This window comes from Antechinus flavipes, chromosome 2 (assembly GCF_016432865.1).
Source record: "Antechinus flavipes isolate AdamAnt ecotype Samford, QLD, Australia chromosome 2, AdamAnt_v2, whole genome shotgun sequence".
Lineage (NCBI taxonomy): Eukaryota > Metazoa > Chordata > Mammalia > Dasyuromorphia > Dasyuridae > Antechinus > Antechinus flavipes.
Window position 1 is genome coordinate 370,287,786 of NC_067399.1, and position 20,433 is coordinate 370,308,218.

At 37.1% G+C, this 20,433-nt stretch overlaps 1 protein-coding gene across 1 annotated transcript in view; it reads right to left on the minus strand.

Annotated features, from left to right (window-relative positions):
- Positions 1-18,806: 18,806 nt before the first annotated feature.
- Positions 18,807-20,433, minus strand: part of TDRD9 (tudor domain containing 9) — a 173,195-nt gene continuing 171,568 nt past the window's right edge. Inside the window, exons 35-36 of the mRNA XM_051978276.1 lie at positions 20,110-20,182; positions 18,807-18,963 (exon numbers count right to left, since the gene is read on the minus strand). Coding sequence (XP_051834236.1) covers positions 18,862-18,963; positions 20,110-20,182 — 175 coding nt within the window. The 3' untranslated portion in view covers positions 18,807-18,861. The remainder of the gene's footprint in view (positions 18,964-20,109; positions 20,183-20,433) is intronic.

Below are 20,433 nucleotides of genomic sequence, written 5' to 3' on the forward strand. Positions count from 1 at the left end.
ATATTGTGTTTGGATGCATCTGTAAAGATAGTTGGTCCTTTAAGAGGAACTTTAGAAACTTTTTCTTCAAGAATCCATGGCCAATTATGTAAAAGTCTGGTTATCTTTAATGGAGACTCATGTGTAAAATTTGGAGCCATGGCTAATAAAATTTGCCACTTTGGGATGGTCTCACAACACACATTAATTTGTGTATTGGTGTAAAAGATGTATATCTTATCAGGTCTTGTCCCAGATAATTGTACTGCTCGCTTAATGGCCTTTACTAAAAATCTAGCCACAAGCACTGGGTAAGGAGTAAGGCTTTGTTCTGGTTGTGCCGGGAGGTTCACCCACTCTATCACACTGTCTCCTTGATAAAGGACTGCTGTGGGTACCTCTTGTGTGGCAAAAACTGATATTTCCAAGGGTTTTTGAGTGACTCTTTCAACCACATTGGATAAAGCCAGTTCAACTTTTCTCAAAGCCTCTTGAGCTTTTGTAAGCTGGTGTGGTGAATTTAAAGCACTGTCTCCCCTTAAAATGTCATATAATGGTTGTAACTGATAGGTAGTCAAGCCTAACACTGGTCGCATCCATTGGATATCTCCTATAAATTTCTGAAAATCATTTAAGGTATTTAGCTTCTCTGTTCTTAAGGACAGTTTTTGTACTGTAAGCACCTTAGGGTATACTTCATATCCTAAATATTGAAAAGGAGCATGTTTTTGAATTTTCTCTTCAGCTATGTACAATTTGTAGTATCTTAGTGTTTTCCATGGTCTTTTGTAGACATGCTTCTAGCATTTGTTCCTCAGGTGCACATCCCAATATATCATCCATATAATGTAATAGTATAACTTTTGGAAATGCTTTTTTTATTGGAGCAAGAGCAGCAGCAACATACATTTGACACATAGTGAGGCTGTTTTTCATTCCCTGTGGCAAAACTGTCCATTCATATCTTTTATAAGGCTCAGCTAAGTTAACGCTGGGCACTGAAAAAGCAAATCTTTTCATATCCTCCTTATCCAGAGGGATAGAATAGAAACAATCCTTAATATCTATGACCCAAAGAAGCCATTCTCTAGGCAACTGAGTAGGAGATGGAAGTCCAGGCTGAAGAGTTCCCATAGTTTCCATCTGTTCATTCACTTTTTTTTTTAAAATTTTATTTAATAATTACTTTATATTGACACTCGTTTCTGTTCCAATTTTTTTCCCTCCCTCCCTCCACCCCCTCCCCTAGATGGCAAGCAGTCCTTTATATGTTGGATATGTTGCAGTATATTCTAGATACAATATATGTTTGCAGAACCAAACAGTTCTCTTGTTGCATAGGGAGAATTGGATTCAGAAGGTATAAATAACCCGGGAAGAAAAACAAAAATGCAGATAGTTCACATTCGTTTCCCAGTGTTCTTTCTTTGGGTGTAGCTGCTTTTGTCCATCATTTATCAATTGAAACTCAGATCTCTTTGTCAAAGAAATCCCCTTCCATCAAAATATGTCCTCATACAATATCGTTGTCGAAGTGTATAATGATCTCCTGGTTCTGCTCATTTCACTTAGCATCAGTTCATGTAAGTCTCGCCAGTCCTCTCTGTATTCATCCTGCTGGTCATTTCTTACAGAACAATAATATTCCATAACATTCATATACCATAATTTACCCAGCCATTCTCCAATTGATGGGCATCCATTCATTTTCCAGTTTCTAGCCACTACAAACAGGGCTGCTACAAACATTTTGGCACATACAGGTCCCTTTCCCTTCTTTAGTATTTCTTTGGGATATAAGCCCAATAGAAACACTGCTGGATCAAAGGGTATGCACAATTTGATAATTTTTTGGGCATAATTCCAGATTGCTCTCCAGAATGGTTGGATTCGTTCACAACTCCACCAACAATGCAATAGTGTACCGATTTTCCCGCATCCCCTCCAACATTCATCATTATTTTTTCCTGTCATCTTAGCCAATCTGACAGGTGTGTAGTGGTATCTCAGAGTTGTCTTAATTTGCATTTCTCTGATCAATAATGATTTGGAACACTTTCATATGAGTGGTAATAGTTTCAATTTCATCCTCTGAGAATTGTCTGTTCATATCCTTTGACCATTTATCAATTGGAGAATGGCTTGATTTCTTATAAATTTGAGTCAGTTCTCTATATATTTTGGAAATGAGGCCTTTATCAGAACCTTTAACTGTGAAAATGTTTTCCCAGTTTGTTGCTTCCCTTCTAATCTTGTTTGCATTAGTTTTATTTGTACAAAGGCTTTTTAATTTGATGTAATCGAAATTTTCTATTTTGTGATCAGTAATGGTCTCTAGTTCATCTTTGGTCACAAATTTCTTTCTCCTCCACAAGTCTGAGAGATAAACTATTCTATGTTCCTCTAATTTATTTATAATCTCGTTCTTTATGCCTAGGTCATAGACCCATTTTGATCTTATCTTGGTATATGGTGTTAAGTGTGGGTCCATGCCTAATTTCTGCCATACTAATTTCCAATTATCCCAGCAGTTTTTATCAAATAATGAATTCTTTTCCCAGAAGTTAGGGGCTTTGGGTTTGTCAAACACTAGATTGCTATAATTGACTATTCTGTCTTGTGAACCTAGCCTTTTCCACTGATCCACTAATCTATTTCTTAGCCAATACCAAATGGTTTTGGTGACTGCTGCTTTATAATATAATTTTAGATCAGGTACAGCTAGGCCACCTTCATTTGATTTTTTTTTCATTAATTCCCTTGAGATTCTCGACTTTTTATTGTTCCATATGAATTTTGTTGTTATTTTTTCTAGATCAATAAAATATTTTCTTGGAAGTCTGATTGGTATAGCACTAAATAAATAGATTAGTTTAGGGAGTATTGTCATCTTTATTATGTTCGCTCGGCCGATCCAAGAGCACTTAATATTTTTCCAATTATTTAAGTCTGACTTTATTTGTGTGGAGACTTTTTTATAATTTTGCTCATATAATTCCTGACTTTCCTTTGGTAGATAGATTCCCAAATATTTTATGGTATCAACAGTTATTCTGAATGGAATTTCTCTTTGTATCTCTTGCTGTTGGGTTTTGTTGGTGATATATAAAAATGCTGAGGATTTATGGGGATTTATTTTGTAGCCAGCTACTTTGCTAAAATTATGAATTATTTCCAATAGCTTTTTAGTAGAATCTCTGGGGTTCTCTAGGTGTACCATCATATCATCTGCAAAGAGTGATAGTTTGGTTTCCTCATTGCCTACTCTAATTCCTTTAATTTCTTTCTCGACTCTTATTGCCGAGGCTAGTGTTTCTAATACGATATTAAATAATAATGGTGATAGTGGGCAACCTTGCTTCACTCCAGATCTTACTGGGAAAGGTTCCAGTTTTTCCCCATTGCATATGATGCTTACTGATGGTTTTAAATATATGCTCCTGACTATTTTAAGGAAAAGTCCATTTATTCCTATGCTCTCAAGTGTTTTTATTAGGAATGGATGTTGGATTTTATCAAATGCTTTTTCTGCATCTATTGAGATGATCATATGGTTTTTATTTGTTTGGTTATTGATATAGTCAATTATGCTAATAGTTTTCCTAATATTGAACCAGCCCTGCATTCCTGGTATAAATCCTACTTGGTCATAGTGTATTATCCTGGTGATGATTTTCTGTAATCTTTTTGCTAATATTTTATTTAAGATTTTAGCATCAATATTCATTAGGGAGATTGGTCTATAATTTTCTTTCTCTGTTTTCAGCCTACCTGGTTTAGGTATCAGTACCATGTCTGTGTCATAAAAGGAGTTTGGTAGGACTCCTTCAATCCCTATTTTTTCAAATAGTTTATATAACATTGGAGTTAATTGTTCTTTAAATGTTTGGTAGAATTCACATGTAAATCCATCTGGTCCTGGGGATTTTTTCTTAGGGAGTTGATTGATAGTTTGTTCTATTTCTTTTTCTGAGATGGGACTGTTTAGGATATTTACTTCTTCCTCTGTTAGTTTGGGCAAGCTATATTTTTGGAGGTATTTTTCTATTTCATTTAAGTTGTCGAATTTATTGGCATAAAGTTGGGCAAAGTAACTCCTAATTATTGCTCTAATTTCCTCTTCGTTAGTGGCGAGTTCTCCCTTTTCATTTTTAAGACTAACAATTTGATTTTCCTCTTTCCTTTTTTTAATCAGATTTACTAAGGGTTTGTCTATTTTGTTGGTTTTTTCATAGAACCAACTCTTAGTTTTATTAATTCAATAGTTTTTTTACTTTCAATTTTATTGATCTCACCTTTTATTTTTAGAATTTCAAGTTTAGTGTTTGACTGGGGGTTTTTAATTTGTTCCTTTTCTAGCATTTTTAATTGCAAACCCAATTCATTGATCTTCTCTTTCTCTATTTTATACAAATAGGCCTCTAGAGATATGAAATTTCCCCTTATTACCGCTTTGGCTGCATCCCATACATTTTGGTATGATGTCTCATTATTATCGTTTTCTTGGGTGAAGTTATTAATTATGTCTATGATTTGCTGTTTCACCCAATCATTCTTTAGTATGAGATTATTTAGTTTCCAATTATTTTTTGGTCTACTTCCCCCTGGTTTTTTGTTGAATGTAATTTTCATTGCATCGTGGTCTGAAAAGGATGCATTTACTATTTCTGCCTTACTGCATTTGAGTTTGAGGTTTTTATGTCCTAATATATGATCAATTTTTGTATAGGTTCCATGAACTGCTGAAAAGAAAGTGTATTCCTTTCTGTCTCCATTACATTTTCTCCAGAGATCTATCATATCTAACTTTTCTAGTATTCTATTTACCTCTTTGACTTCTTTCTTATTTATTTTGTGGTTTGATTTATCTAATTCTGAGAGTGCAAGGTTGAGATCTCCCACTATTATAGTTTTACTGTCTATTTCTTCTTGCAGCTCTCTTAGTTTCTCTTTTAAGAATTTAGATGCTACCCCACTTGGTGCATATATGTTTAATATAGATAGTGCTTCATTATCCATGCTACCCTTTAGCAAGATATAGTGTCCTTCCTTATCTCTTTTAATTAGGTCAATTTTTGCTTTAGCTTGATCTGAGATCAGGATGGCTACCCCTGCTTTTTTGACTTCACCTGAAGCATAGTAGATTTTGCTCCAACCTTTTACCTTTAACCTGCATGTATCTCCCCGCTTCAGGTGTGTTTCCTGTAAACAACATATTGTAGGATTCTGGCTTTTAATCCATTCTGCTAACCGCTTCCTCTTTATGGGGGAGTTTACCCCATTCACATTTATGGTTAGAATGACCAATTCTGTATTACTTGCCATCTTGTTAACCCCGGTTTATGCTTTTCTCCCTTCTTTCCCCTTTCCCCCCCTTCCCAGTATTAAGCTTGTGAGCACCACTTGCTTCTCACAGCTCTCCCTTTTTAGTATCCCTCCCCCCACCTTAGAGTTCCTCCCCCTATCTTGCCCCTTTCCCTCCCAGTTCCCGTATTCCCTTCCACTTAGCTTATTCCTTCCCTTTTCACTTTTCCCTTCTCACTTTTCAATAAGGTGGGAGAAGTTTTACCATAGATTGAATATGTCTTAAGATTTTTCACTTAAAGCCAATTCTGAAGGCAGTAAGATACCCACTATATTCATCCCCCTCCATTCTTTCTCTCAGATATAATAGGTTTCCTATGCCTCTTCATGAGATGTACTACCCCCACTTTACCCTTTTTCTGGTACAATGTCCTTCCACATCAATTTCTAGAACAAGGTATACATGTATTCTTTATACATCTATATAGTCGAAATATAGTTCCCAAGATTAATCTTTACCTTTTTAGATTTCTCTTGAGTTCTATATTTGTAGATCAAACTTTTTGTTAAGTTCTGGTTTTTTCATCAGAAATAGATGAAATTCGCTTACTTCGTTGAATGTCCATCTTCTTCCCTGGAAAAAGATGCTCATTCTCGCTGGGTAAGTTATTTTTGGTTGCATACCAAGTTCCTTAGCCTTTCGGAATATCATATTCCAGGCCCTTCGATCTTTTAATGTGGATGCTGCCAGATCCTGGGTGATCCTTATTGTGGCTCCTTGATACTTGAATTGGGTTTTTCTAGCCGCTTGCAATATTTTTTCCTTCATCTGAGGGTTCTGGCATTTGGCCACTATATTCCTTGGTGTTTTGATTTTAGGATCCCTTTCAGTGGGTGATCGATGAATCCTTTCAATGTTTATTTTTTCCTCTGTTTCTATGACTTCTGGGCAGTTCTCTTTGATAATTTCCTGGAAAATAGTGTCCAGGCTCTTTTTTTCATCATGTTTTTCTGGGAGTCCAATGATTCTCAGATTGTCTCTCCTGGATCTGTTTTCCAGGTCTGTTGTCTTCCCCAGAAGGTATTTCACATTTTTCTCCATTGTTTGATTTTTTTGGATTTGCTTGACTGATTCTTCTTGTCTCCTCGAGTCATTCAATTCCACTTGTTCAAGTCTGATTTTCAGTGAAGTGTTCTCTTCACTCACTTTTTTAAAATCTTTTTCTAATTGTCCAATTGAGTTCTTTTGTTCTGTGGAATTTTTTTCCATTTCGCCAATTTTGTTTTTTAGAGAGCTGTTTTCTGTTTCCAGTTCACTAATCCTATTTTTCAAGGATTTTACTTCTTTATCCACTCTCTCTTTAACTTTCTCCAGGCTCTTTTGCCAAGCCTCCCTCTCCTTTTCCCAAGCTTCTCTCTCCTTTTGCCAAGCCTCACTCTGCTTTCCCCATTTTTCTTCTAGCTCCCTTGTGAGAGCCTTTTTAATCACTTCTATGAGGTTCATCTGTGCTGAGGAACAAATGGTCTCTTCCTTTGGGCATTCACCTGGGGACTGCCTGTTTTTAGTCTCCTCAGGATTTAGAGTCTGCTCTCTATCTGTGTAGAAGCTGTCAAGGGTTAAAGTCCTCTTCAGCTTCTTACTCATTCTGTCTATTAATCAGAGACAAACTACCAAAGAAAAACAGAAAAAACTGGAGTCTTTCTTTGGGGGGGGGGGGGGGCTGGGTGTGTTATCGAGCTTCCTCTCCAGACCGCGGGGGGCAGCAGTGAGGCACTAGCAGGGCTGTGCTGCGCCTGCGCTCTGAGATCCCAGAGCGTGCTGAGTCACTGTGGGGGGGGGGGGGAGGGGGAGACGGCCAGGTCCCGAGAGACTCCAGCTGTTTGGGGTTGTGTTCTTCAGCCCCGGTGTTTTTAGCTTCTCTGCTGGGCTGCTGACTTGCTGCTGGAGTAAAGTATCCAAACCTGTAGCGAAGCTCTCCCCGCAGAGACGGCTGCGATCACCCCCACCCCCTCTCCCGTCTGCTCCCGTGCTCTCACTGCCGCTGCCCTCAGCCTGCGCCCGATCTAAAACTGCCCCAGTCCTCCAGTAAAGACAGACCTTTCTTGGCGGATCTCAAGGATGGCTTCTCTTGGTAACTATATGTGGGTTTTTTTCAGTTAAGCATTGATTCAGAGGCTTGTAATGAAGTGGATAGTGAGAGAAAGCGTGGAGCTTATGCAGCTGTGAGCCTCCTCTCCGCCATCTTAACCGGAAGCTTGTTCATTCACTTTTCTTAAATCAGTGAGCATCCTCCATTTTCCCGATTTCTTTTTTACAACAAACACTGGGGAATTCCAAGGACTTAGAGAAGGTTGTAAATGCCCTTGTTCAAGCTGCTCCTGTACTATATCTAATAAGGCCTAAATTTTATCGCTACCTAAGGGCCACTGTTCTATCCACACTGGTGTATCAGTTTTCCATTGGATTGGAACAGGTGAAAATGTTGGCAGGCCTTCAACAGTAGCCCTGCTTTAAAAACCGAAGTACTCATTTTTAATCCTAATTGCTATAAAACATCTCTTCCCCACAGATTGATGGGTATTTTTTCAACTACAAAAGGAGTAAAAACTCCTGTTTTGCCTTCAAAAGTCCATCTCATAGGGGCAGCACTAACTTCAGCTGCTATTGATCCTCCTACTCCAGACATATAGGTGTCTGCTTTAATCTTTGGCCAGTGACTGGGCCAATTGGCACCTCTAATGACTGCATGATCTGTACTTATGTCTACCACTCCTTCTAATGGTATGCCATTTATACAGATCGTAAGCATAGGTCGGTCAGCTGTTATAGCTGCTGTCCAGTATATTCCTGGATTTTGTGGTCTGGAGTCAGAATCTGGGTGACTATCACCAGGTTGCTTATTAGGATTCTGTATGAGTAAACCTGATGCTACTACTTCTCCTGGGTGATAAGTCACACATTGTCTACCTGTATTAGTGACTGGGATATTATCTACACATTCCCCGGTTTCCCACATCAGTGTGTGGATGGACACTGTTTTTGTACGTATAAAAAGGAGGTGAAATGGTCAAGCCTATTGTGCCTGGAGGTAAGCGATCCATAGGCTGGAGAGGAACAGATTTCACCTCTCCAGGGGGTATCTCAGTTGTCCCAGCTGCATACAGCTCTATTCTCCCCAATTGTAATTCCTTTCTCCCATCATGTTGCTTCCTGACTGGTTGATTGTGTAATCCCCTTCTCCCATCATATGGCTTTCTGGCTGATTGGTCATGTCTGGGTACTGGACTTGTAGGCGCACTCTGGGTGCACCATTGGTTGCCATCATGCCCCAAGTGTTTTTTGCCTTGGGCCCCTCATTCCATTTCCCTGAATCTGTCTACATTCTGAGGCCCAATGGAAGCCTCTGTTGCATTTTGGACATGGGGTATTGGGTCTTGTTCTCCCACCCTGTTTTCCCATTCTGCCTCTATACCAACATTGAGCTTCCAGATGCCCTACTTTTCCACACTGAAAGCGAGTCTCTCTGGAAGTCCCTTGCCAGGAGGGACTCTGTCTTCCCATGTTTGGATTTTGGGAAGTCTACATCATAGCCTGGCTATAAAAGGCATTTGTGCCCACTGCGGCACAGCGTCTTATGAGTTCCTCTAAAGGAGCATCCTTGTGCAGTCCTAGTATAATTCTGCAAACCTCATTAGCATTTTCCTTAGCAAGTTGCCTTATCAAAATGTCTGTTATCGCATTTTCCCCATTTGTTCTTGTGATAGCTGTCTGCAAACATCCCACAAAGTCAGCAAAGGGTTCATTTGGCCCTTGTGTTATTTTTTGTGAAGGCCCCACCCTTGTCATCTTTATTGTGGCGAGAAGCCCACACTTTGATAGCATTAGCAGCAATTTGCTCATATGCTGGTATGGAATAATTAATCTGTACTGCGACGTCTGCATAAGGACCTACACCTGTTAGTAGGTCACAGGTGATTGCAGCATTAACTCCACTTTGACTATTTTGTTGGGCTTGTATCCTACAGAGCTCACTATATTCAGAAAGCCACAAGTAGTTTTGTCCAGTTCTAGGCATATCCTTGCTATAGATTTCCAGTCATTAGGGGTCAAGATTTCAAAAGCCAAATTTTGTAATAACATCTTAACATAAGCTGATGTAGCCCCATAAAGAGTGCAAGTCTTTTTCAGGTCTTTGAGGATTTCTATATCAAAAGGAGCGTATCTTCTACTTTCTTGAGCTGAAGTGTTGAATTACAGGAAAAATGTGGTGTTGAAATTGATACATTTCTCCCTTCCACTTTGGCCTTAATTAGTCCCTTTTGCAATCTAGTCATAGGAGCTGCTAGATGCTGGGGGGAAAGTACTGGTGCTGTCACTGCCTCCCCCACTACCCCTCCTCCCTCTATCCCGGAGGGTGGAGTTGATGGAGGGGAGTCAATTATCTGCTCCTTAGATGGGGCTGAAGCTGCCTCAGATTCACCCCACCCTTGAGTCTCACATAAGTCTCCATGCCCTGTGGGGATCTGGTCATTAATCTGTTCATTGTCTTCCTCCTTTATCTCAGGCTTCCCCATTTGGCTATTCCTAGAGTTTTTTTTTTCCTTTTCTTCTATAACTTATACGGTATCTTAAGGCCAACTGTATTATATTGTATAAATAGAATGCCTAGATGGAAATTGAATGACGACCATTTTTGTAATATGCGGAGAACTGTTGTCCAATCAAAGTCCAATTATCTGGAGAGATTTGCTCTTCCTCTAAGAACTAAGGGGAGGTGCGTTTTAATGTACCAAGAAGTCTAGCACTCTGTTCCCAAGTTTTAATAAGTAGCCCTTGATCTTCTATCAGCTTAAGAAGGCTTTCTATAGCGCCACTCCTGGGTGGACTGGGGGTGGGGGATGGAGTCTCTTTGGCTAAGATCTGTCCCATTTCGGCCAAAAAAGGTTATTAGTTTCGTCTATTATACTCACCTAAGTTTCTGGTCACTGGAGACTTCTTCAGTGAAAGTAGGGTCCTTGGGCCCCACGTTGGGCGCCAAATGTGATGATCGTATATTTAGAATCAGCCAGAGTCAGGAATTCAGCTTAAGGGAAAAATCTTCAATCTTTATTGAAGTGAAGAGGTGAAGAAGGCTTGTGATAGCAATATGGGCAGCTGCGACAGGAAGCCAGCTAGCAGAGGGGGATTGGAGATGAATGGCCATCGCAATGGCAATGCGAGCAGCTGTGTCAAGACGCCAGCCAGCAGTCTCTCCTTCTGCTTCCCTTCCCACTCACTTGCCTCCACCCACCAAAAATGTCATTTCCTATATCCAGGACTTGCACAAAGAGTGGGCGGGGTCATTCTTTCTCCAAGCATATATATTAATAGAGTATGGTCCAATTACTATTTAGCTTCACGTGCTTGGGACCTCAATGCATCAACTCAAGCCTCAGCCCATTACAGTGTATAATATATATATATATATATATATATATATATATATAATATATATATATATATATATATATAAACACAATACACGTCACATGTGTATATATATATATATATCAATATAATATTGATAATAGCATATAAAAAAATAAACATACATAAATTTAGCTTATAGATGAGTTAACTATATTCCCCTGGGAAGGGCTGGCTGCTTCCCAGAATGGTCAAAAGGGGATAAACAGAAGGAATTGTGGTAATTAAAGACACACTTTCTACTTGTGACCATCCTCCATTTTGTTTTTTTTCCCCCAAAACTCATTCTTTTCCACTCCCAATTTTCAAAGTTTGTTATCTTCCTTCCAATCAGATTACCTAATTTTACATCTTAGTTGGTCTGTTGTTTTTTTCTAATATATGAAAATCTGTCTTCCTCTGGTCTTTGGGTCTTTGGGCCTAGTGGGGAGCCTACTGACACATTCATTATTATGCTTACTTTGTTAATAAACCAGCTGTACAACTCACTACTACAAATTACATGACTTCCAAGATACCTTCCAGATAGTCTTTCTTGAACCCCTATCCACCCCAAAGTAGTGCATTCTACTCTTGGGTTCTATTAAGAAATTTTGCCTTACTGAAGGCTAAACTTACCTTCTTGTAATTTTCACTCATTTCCTTAGGTTGATCCCCTTAAGCTATGCCCCAAAATTTTAATCCCTTTACTAAGCAAAAAAAACAATAGTACCTTAAGTTTTTTTTTTTATGTAGGCTAAACATCTCCAAGGTTCCTTCAACCTATCCACATGTACCATGACCTTGAAGTCCTCCTTTACCCTTAATGACCTACACCTTAATATATTATGGTCCCCCAACATCTTTCCTAAAATGTGGTTTCTAGAATGGAATACTCCAGATTTAACCCAACCTGGACCAAAAACAAGATTATTAAACTCCTTACTGCTGAGTGCTTATGCCTCTTTTAATGTAGCCTAAGATTATATTAACTTTCTTGTTTTCCATAACATACTGCAGATTCATTTAGTACATGTAATCTGTTCAAAACCTTGGATTTTTTTTTCAGAATTGCTGTCTAGCCTTACCTCTATCTTAAATTTACAATTTTCCCCCAAAAAACCTCTATAATTTTAATATTCATGAAATTATAATACTCATAAAAGATGAGACTTTCACTTCAGGAAACACACACCAACATGAACAAATGATCACAGTTAAGTATGGGAAAATGTCTCTACAGGATACATTTCTTGATGAATATTCATTTTGCTTCATGATTCACACTTTACTTGCTATTCTTAAATCTAGTTGAAATCAACTGGACACCCTTCTTCCCCTTCCTCAGGTTCAGTTTGTTGACTTAATTTTACCACTAAGCTTAATTTCTATGTTCAAATGTATAGTCAATGTCAGCAAAGTATATAAGGTTCATGCCTCTTTACTAGATGCTTTTAGCAAAGGACATTTGTAAGATTTACATTGAAACAGAAAATGATTTGGATAACTTCCACTATGTATTTCAAAAGTCTGAGATCTCTTTGCAGAGATCAGTAAAATTATTTGAGAATGGAGTTTAAAAACTACTTTAAAACAAAAATCTCACACATTTTAATGACTATTTTTAGTTTTTAGAAAGATATCACTAAGCTTCTTCAGAAATCTACTCTAGAAAACACTTGTGCCATGACCTGTAGACATGAACCAATGGTGGTTTTCAAAGCAGTTAAGTGCTTTTTAAATATATGAAATTTCAAGAGACACATTCAACTTGTGCATGGCAAAAGGAGGGAAATATCTGATTTAACTAAAAGCTAAGCTAGATTTGACATGAGGCTGATTTGTTCTGGATGATGCTGCTGCAGCTACAATTAGGCTAGAAAGAGGCACAGCAAGCAGAGATCTCTTTCCATAATGATGCCCACATCAGCTTTTCCAGCCTGATTTCATTTATTCAGGACCATCATCTTTTCTTTAGGTTAAGCCTAAATAAAATTCTAGATTTGCTTCAGCTTAATTTCTTCTTTGGGACTCAGATAGATCAAAATTACTCTGATTAGACTGAACCCTTGATTACTCGGTCCAAGAAGTTAAGATTTTCTTCAAGTGTTTCAAAAATAGTAGATGTTATTTTGTTCATTCTCTTAACTGTTCTTTAGTCTCACCAAAGCACCAAACTAGACTCAACATACCTATCCTGCCATCAGGCTAAATGAAGAGGTGGCGATGCTCCCAGTGAAACAGAAGTCTTAAAATGTGGGGAAGGACAAAAGGCAGATGAACAAAGCTCAGCTGCTCCGTGGTAACTACAAAAAACCCACCTCCTACCTGAACATGACTTTGTGCAATGAAATATATTTACCTAATATGTTTTATTAGATAATGCCTAAAACTTCTATCAAGTCAAGATCTTTTTGGATTAGATTCAATTATCCATTGTGTTAGCTATGTCTTCCACTTCTTGTCCACATCTGATAAGAATGCCAGTCATGCCTTTATCCAAGTAGCTCAAGGTCAATTAAAGATCCCTAAAAGGCATTCCATTATAGATCACCTTCCAAACTGATATAAAATCATTAATACTCTGAGCCTAGCCATTTAGCTACTTGTCAATCCACTTATGCTTCACCTAGTTCAATTTTTTGCCTTCTTTTCTAACAAAAATAATTTATAAATGCTTTGCCAAAAACTAAGTAATTCTACAGCATCTTAAGAAATCTACTTGTCTTAAGAGAAATAAGATTATTCTACAGCCAATCTTTGACAGATTTTCTTGGGAAAATTCCTCTTGAAGACAATGAGCTAATGAGAGAAAATTTGGATAAAATATCAGGGCTGAATTTAGTCTATATGAAATACCACCATTGGAAGAGAAGAAAAGCTATAGGTAATATAGCCAATAAAAATTATTCTTAAATGTGGTGTTCTTGTTCTTTAAAATATAAGATCGTTCTCTCGGGGAGCAGGTTTCTCGGGAAGGTTTTCTGGAGGCAGCCTTAGTATCAGTTTAGATCAATAATTACCCCAAATGCAGCCAGGTGATAAAAGTGCTTGGTTCCAAGAGCTCCCTCTGAATGTCTCCAAATCCAAAGGTTTGTCCTTCAGCCTCCAGCCAGCACAAAGGTGAATCTGTCTTGCCTCTGAGAGAGGGCTTGCAGGCTTCCTCCTAGAGTGCTCCTCTCTGACCCCAGTCAATGTTCCGAAGTAACTCTCTTCCAAGAGAGGGCTTCTGGCTGAACTCACTTGACACTCCCCTCTCAATCTAATTCAGCTGAACTCCCTCCGAGAGCCTCTGTCTGTTTCTTATAGATGAGAGAGTGGGATTGTGGGACATCTCCCAGCGTGCTCTCTGGGCCTAAGAGCTTCAAGGGAGGTATGAATTCGGATATCTCATACTAAACCCTGAAATCTCCCAAATGTGTGAACTCCAATGAGTAAAGGTGTGAACACAAGCATTGTATCAATTAGTTCTACTTAGTACCTTGGTTCAGGTTCTGGCCCAAAACATCTCCTTGTAAGATCACATCAATAATTTATCAACTTTAATGAGTTAGCAGTTTGTAAAGATTCCAACATTTTTGTGTTGACCTTTTCCTTTTACAGATAGATGTTCACTACCTATGCCTTTAAAATGTGTTTTCACATTTCTTCCTAGAATTTTGTGAAAAATCAAGCTTCGGGGTCTAATTTTCATTCAGTTCTCTTCCCTTAAATGGAAATTAGGTAATCTGCCCTCCCTAATCCTCTCCTATTCTCCAGAATCTTTATTAAAACGCTGTCAGCGAGTCTTCTCAATCATAGTTCACTTCCTATGGCACAGGATCTCTTTCATTTGGGTCAGGTCATTTGAACTCATCAAGAACAACCATATAATTTTGGGATCTTGCTACTTAAGTCCAACTCCCATTTCCTATTTTATTCGGTTCTATCTAGTCCAGTCTTTTGACAGAGAAAAAAGAAGCAAAATCGCTTAAGTTTTGTTTTAATGGTTGGTTATCTTTCTATCCATCTTGAACACCTGTACAGAAGTGTACAGGTAATATTTAGGCTCTGCTATGCTTTTATAATCATCCCACTATCTGTCATTGTTTCCAACTTGTATATGTCTGAATTGATTTAGTCAGAAAGTTCTCTATGCATTCACGTCAGTTTCTTTGATCTTGTTTTAGGATTATTCATGAGTTTTTAAAAATTTTATTCTTTTTTTAAAAAATAATTATAACTTTTTGACAGAATCCATGCCAGGGTAATTTTTTACGACATCCCTTGCACTCACTTCTGTTCCAATTTTTCCCTTCCCTCCCCCCTTCCCATGTCCTATACATGTATCCTAGATACAATATATGTGTGCAGAACCGAACAGTTTTCTTGTTGCACAGGGAGAATTGGATTCGAAAGGTAAAAATAACCTGAGAAGAAAAACAAAAATGCAAACAGTTTACATTCATTTCCCAGTGTTCTTTGGAGGTAGCTGCTTCTGTCCATCATTGATCAATTGAAATGGAGTTAGATCAAATTTTCTATTTTGTGATCAATAATGGTTTCTGGTTCATCTTTGGTCACAAATTTCTTCCTCCTCCACAAGTCTGAGAGATAAACTATCCTATGTTCCTCTAATTTATTTATAATCTCATTCTTTATGCCTAAATCATGGACCCATTTTGATCTTATCTTGGTATATAGTATTAAGTGTGGATCCATGCCTAATTTCTGCCATACTAATTTCCAGTTATCCCAGCAGTTTTTGTCAAATAATGAATTCAAAAATTTTATTCTTTTGAGTGTCCCATCCTTCCTATGCCAACTTTACCTATAAACTTTTAGCTTTCAGGATCTTATCCTTTCCTTTAACCCTTTACAAATCTGTTCCTCTTAATCTAGGATGCCTATGAGAAAATGCTCCATTTTTCTTCCTCCCACCAAACTCCAGATAAAGTGGTTACTTTTTCTTTTTTTCTTCATTTTTTGGTCTTTTATTTCTTGACAACCACCAGAAAAAAAAATCATTTAATGAAATAAAGGGTTTCTTTGTTCTTTTTTTCCTTTTTTTTTTTATAACACTTGAAAGTATAAAATGCTACATTTCCAAATATATATATTTTTTTCTGCACCAGCATCCTTGTATAGTAAGTATCTACTTTTCTTGTTCATTTGTTTTAATGCACTACACTTTATCTACAATTTCATTACATGTTTACAGCAAATAGGCAAGCATGGCTTTTACATCCTTAATGATTTTTCTATACAGGGAGATTTAAAAAAATATTTGAACAGTTTGCCCAGTAATGTGACATATAATGCATGTATCTTGTTCTCATATAATCTTTTAAGGAGGTGTAAAACACAAGCTTGATAATTTTAACTCAGATTTTTTTTTCTTTTTAAAAAAATAGTGTTGCAGTTTTGTTCTTTGCATTAGTTTTCAAAATTCCTTGTTAATTTTTCTTTCATGGCACACTTTCTTTGACTAAATCAAATATGGCAGGCAATATAAAAAAGGCTGCAACTTCTGCCCTTTGAGGGCACTGTAGTGACTAAACAGCATGTCAAATTTTGAATACTTTTTGAAATCACTTCACCAATGACATCTCTGACCAAAGGTTCATGCATGATGCATCATCGCACAGTACATTCAGAGGGAGAGAGAGAGAGAGAGAGAGAGCTTTGACTTCACTATGAGAAGAAAAAAATTCCTAGAAATCTCTCACAGTAACTGCCTCTGTCATCAGGTAGTTAAGGGCCATTCATCTCCATTTCTTAAGAAAGGCCTTCTTACTGTTCGTTTAGGGTGGAATGCAAAAGGATGATCAGTGATGAAGGATGGATTGGACTTTTTTGCTTTATTACTATTCAGTGCAGGCTCTAGAACCACTTTCACCCAAACAGGGGGGAAAAAAAGCGGGTAGCATTCCAATCCATCCCTCAGACCACAAGATGGTCTAATAGTTTGAATATGTAGGATTCTATCGAAACATCAAAGGGCTACCCAGATAGCAACTCCAAATTTTGGTTCCTTCTGGGGGAAGTTTATGTATAACTCAAAAATTGCCTGGATTTTAGGTATCTGTTTCTGGGTTCCTATGAGACCTTTTTTTGAATTTTCTATGGACACAAGACTGAACTTGATTTGCATTTGCTATACTGAGTGATTCTGTGGGAGCTGCAGGGTTCTTTTTTTTTACTTTTGGAGAAATGTGAACATGAGCTACAGCCAATCTTTATTTACAGATTTTCTTGGAGTAATTCCTCTGGAAAACAATGAGCTAATGAGAGAAAATTTGGATTAAATTATCAGGAGTAAATTTAGTCCATATGAACACCACATTGTAAGAAACGAAAAGCTATAGGTAACATAGCCAATAAATATCAATTTGACCAGGTCTTGAAAAGTTTTGTAACCTCTCAGATAAAAACATCATCCTTCTTTAGTATTGCAGTCAGATCAACAATGATCTCTCTCAGGTGGGAGATACCAGATGACACTATTCATTTTTTCAGACACTGAATGATTTTTCACCTGAACACCTGTACATGTATGTTATTTTTTTTAAGAAGAGAAGCAGCTTCTTGCTTTTCCAAATATCCAGGGATCTTTTTTTGCTCCTTGTTTTTTTTTTTTTTTTTTTTTTTTTTTTTATAGGAAAAAGCCTTGTTTCTGCTTTCTTTTCCCTCCCTATTCTTCTCTAACCTTCTAACACAGATCAATATTCCAGTCTGGAATATTTCATTCTCCTAAGTAAACTAGAGCGTACTTTCCAACTTAGGAAAGAGGACTTTGAGAACTGATAATGGTTATTTAATTATAGCAGAATAAAAATGACTCCTTCACTTTATGCATTTCATTGCAAAATTATGCTCATCAATCATTCTTACTATAATTTTGATTTCCAAGTCTCCCTCTCTTAAGACTTTTTTTTCTGACAGAAAGTCCAACCACAATGGATGACAAAAAACTTCAAATAATGCAGGCAATACATAAATACATGGAGAAATAAGGATTTCAAATAATGAGAAGTCACATTTGGAAAAAAATATGATTAATATCCTACCACCTTTTCAGCACTCCTGATCCCATGTAAGCACATCTCATTGTATTTAACAGATGTATCTCAGAAAAGCAAAAAGAATTTTTTTTTTTAACAAAAGCAGGATATCTGGCTGTTACAAAGAAACCCATGTTGAAGCTTTTTGTGAAACAATTATTTATGACCTTTACCTTAGACCTCATGCAGCATTAACACAATTATTATATAATGTTGTTTATTATACTTATCTATGTCCCATTCTCCATCTAAACATTGAGTTCCCTGATGACAGGGACCATGTCATATCTGACTTTTGGTACTTAAGTTTGTTGAATGAATAATCATTGTTGTTTATTGGTTTTCTTAAAGTTGCAAATATTTGTACTTCTCTGACAAAAATGGTAAGAGCAGAGATTTTTACTCCATGACTTTTATTGTTGTAACATAGCTACATCAGGTGAAAAACACTCTCTACTGTCACCAATATGTGACCTAAGAAGGGGGACCTGAACATTTAAAGTGTACAAAACAAAAGTTAGGTTTTAAAAAACATTTTTCTTCCTCAAAAAACAAAAATTAGAATGTGCCATAAGTATTACAGAACTCAGATTTCCCTTCATGACAACCTGTGCTTCAGAGGCCTTGTATCTTGAATAAGCCTTTAAACTGCTCAAACAACAGAAAAATATAACCATTTTCAGAACAGCACATATAACATTAGCTACTCTTGTCACCTCATACTACCTGTATTATTACCAGCAGAGTAAAAAGGAAATGTGAGCTCTTTTTTATAAGTACTTCTTCTTTAAAGAAATCTTCCCTCTGAACAACTCTGGCAAAAATATTATTTTCTACACTGATTTTTCATTTTTTTTTAATGGAAAGGCTGGATTTCCCATCCTCCCACTTAAAAAGCTCTACCCTCTCCTATTCCCACCCCCAGACCCCCTTACAAGCTACTGAAGTCCTTGGATCATCCTCTTTCCAATGCATAGACAGCAGGCCCATTGGCTACAATTCTTGATAAAAGAAAAGTACAAAGAACTTAAACCCACTTTTACATAACTTCCTTTATGCTGAATCTTGATTATGATTCGATGAAATATCTTAGGTACTTAATACAATCAGTTTATGAAGCTGATAGAGAAATGTATATTTTCCTCTTCCACTCTCCCTGTCAGATTGTTCCATGATCAGCTTTGGATCTACCTAAAAAAATAAAAGCACAATAGGAAGGAAATTACTTATTACTGCTGGTATTATAACTGGTGATTCTAAAATCATGAATGTATCCTTGTTTCTTAAGCTAGGAAAAAAATATTCCTTGCCATTAAAAATATTTCTTTAAAATTAAGTACTGCTTTTCTATTCTAAAACATGTCACCGTCATCTTATAATAACCTAAGTTCTCTTTTTCTCAGGTTTTACCTTCAGAACAGTGTCCTGACATGAGTACAAACCTATTTATTGAGCATTGAGAACTCTTTAAAAGAAAGTCTCCTTATAAAAAGATGAAGGATAAAAAAATGGCTGCACAACATCAACACTTGGAAATAATCTGAAGGACAGTTTTCTGACTAAGCTGAAAACAAGAGCTAGAATTAATACTTTAGCTGAGTTTCTCCCAATAAAGAAAAAGGATTGTTTACATTATACTTTCTATGCCTTGTATTTTCACCTAAGGTTCACAAAAATGAACTCTGCTACAGAATGAAAAATGACAACTATGCTTCTCAAGTTTCCTTATCTTTCAAGTGAGGGTATGAGGTTTAGATAATTCCTAAGGTCCCATCTAATTTTAAGATTTTATTGCTCTTAATATGTAAAGTGACAAGCTACTACAGAACATATTATGAAATAATCAAGGTAACAGGGCCAAATCAGGCCTCCAATTCCTTCTCTCTTCCCAAGTTCCTTTTCCTCACAAATGTCTCCTTCCGTCTCTAGACACCAGTCTAGAACTTAAACTTAACTTAAACTAACTTCTTGTACTTTAACAAACTGGGCTCATCCCAAAAAAAAAATTTTTGGGGATTTAAAATCAAGGAAATCTTAGGCTCAGAGGGAAGACTAAAAAAAAGAACATTAATTTGATAGTCACTGGTGACTAGTAATAGGGCATCTGACTAATGGAGTAAAGCGTTGCAGAAGCAGAGATCATGAATGTCTTCATTTGGCAGTAAAAGGAAGACCACTAATCAGGGTACTGAGGAAACAAAGATGAAAATGATTACTTTACCTTACACTCCCACAACCTATCTCCACGCTTACTTTCTCCTACCTTAATCAATGATATAGTGCTAACTCAGCACACCTAACATAATGTTTCATTTGTTTAACACTTTAGACACTTACCTGATTCCAATCATATGTTTTTTCATACCATGTGGGAACAATTATTTCTCTTGGTTTCAATTTGCAGAACAGACTGAAAATTAAAAAAATAAAAATTACCCAAGATTAACAAGCTCTGTAAAAACCAAACATTTAAAAGAATGCGTTCTAGTCCTCTAAAATGAACCATGTCCATTTTAAATTATCTATTAATCACTTGAGGTTCTCAAAGAATACTTTAGGAGTACAAGCTTGTGGTAAATCTTACCTAATGAGAAAGACATAGATGCATTCTGGGCCCATCATTGGAAATCTAGCTTAACAGTTGAAAAAGGCTAATTTGCT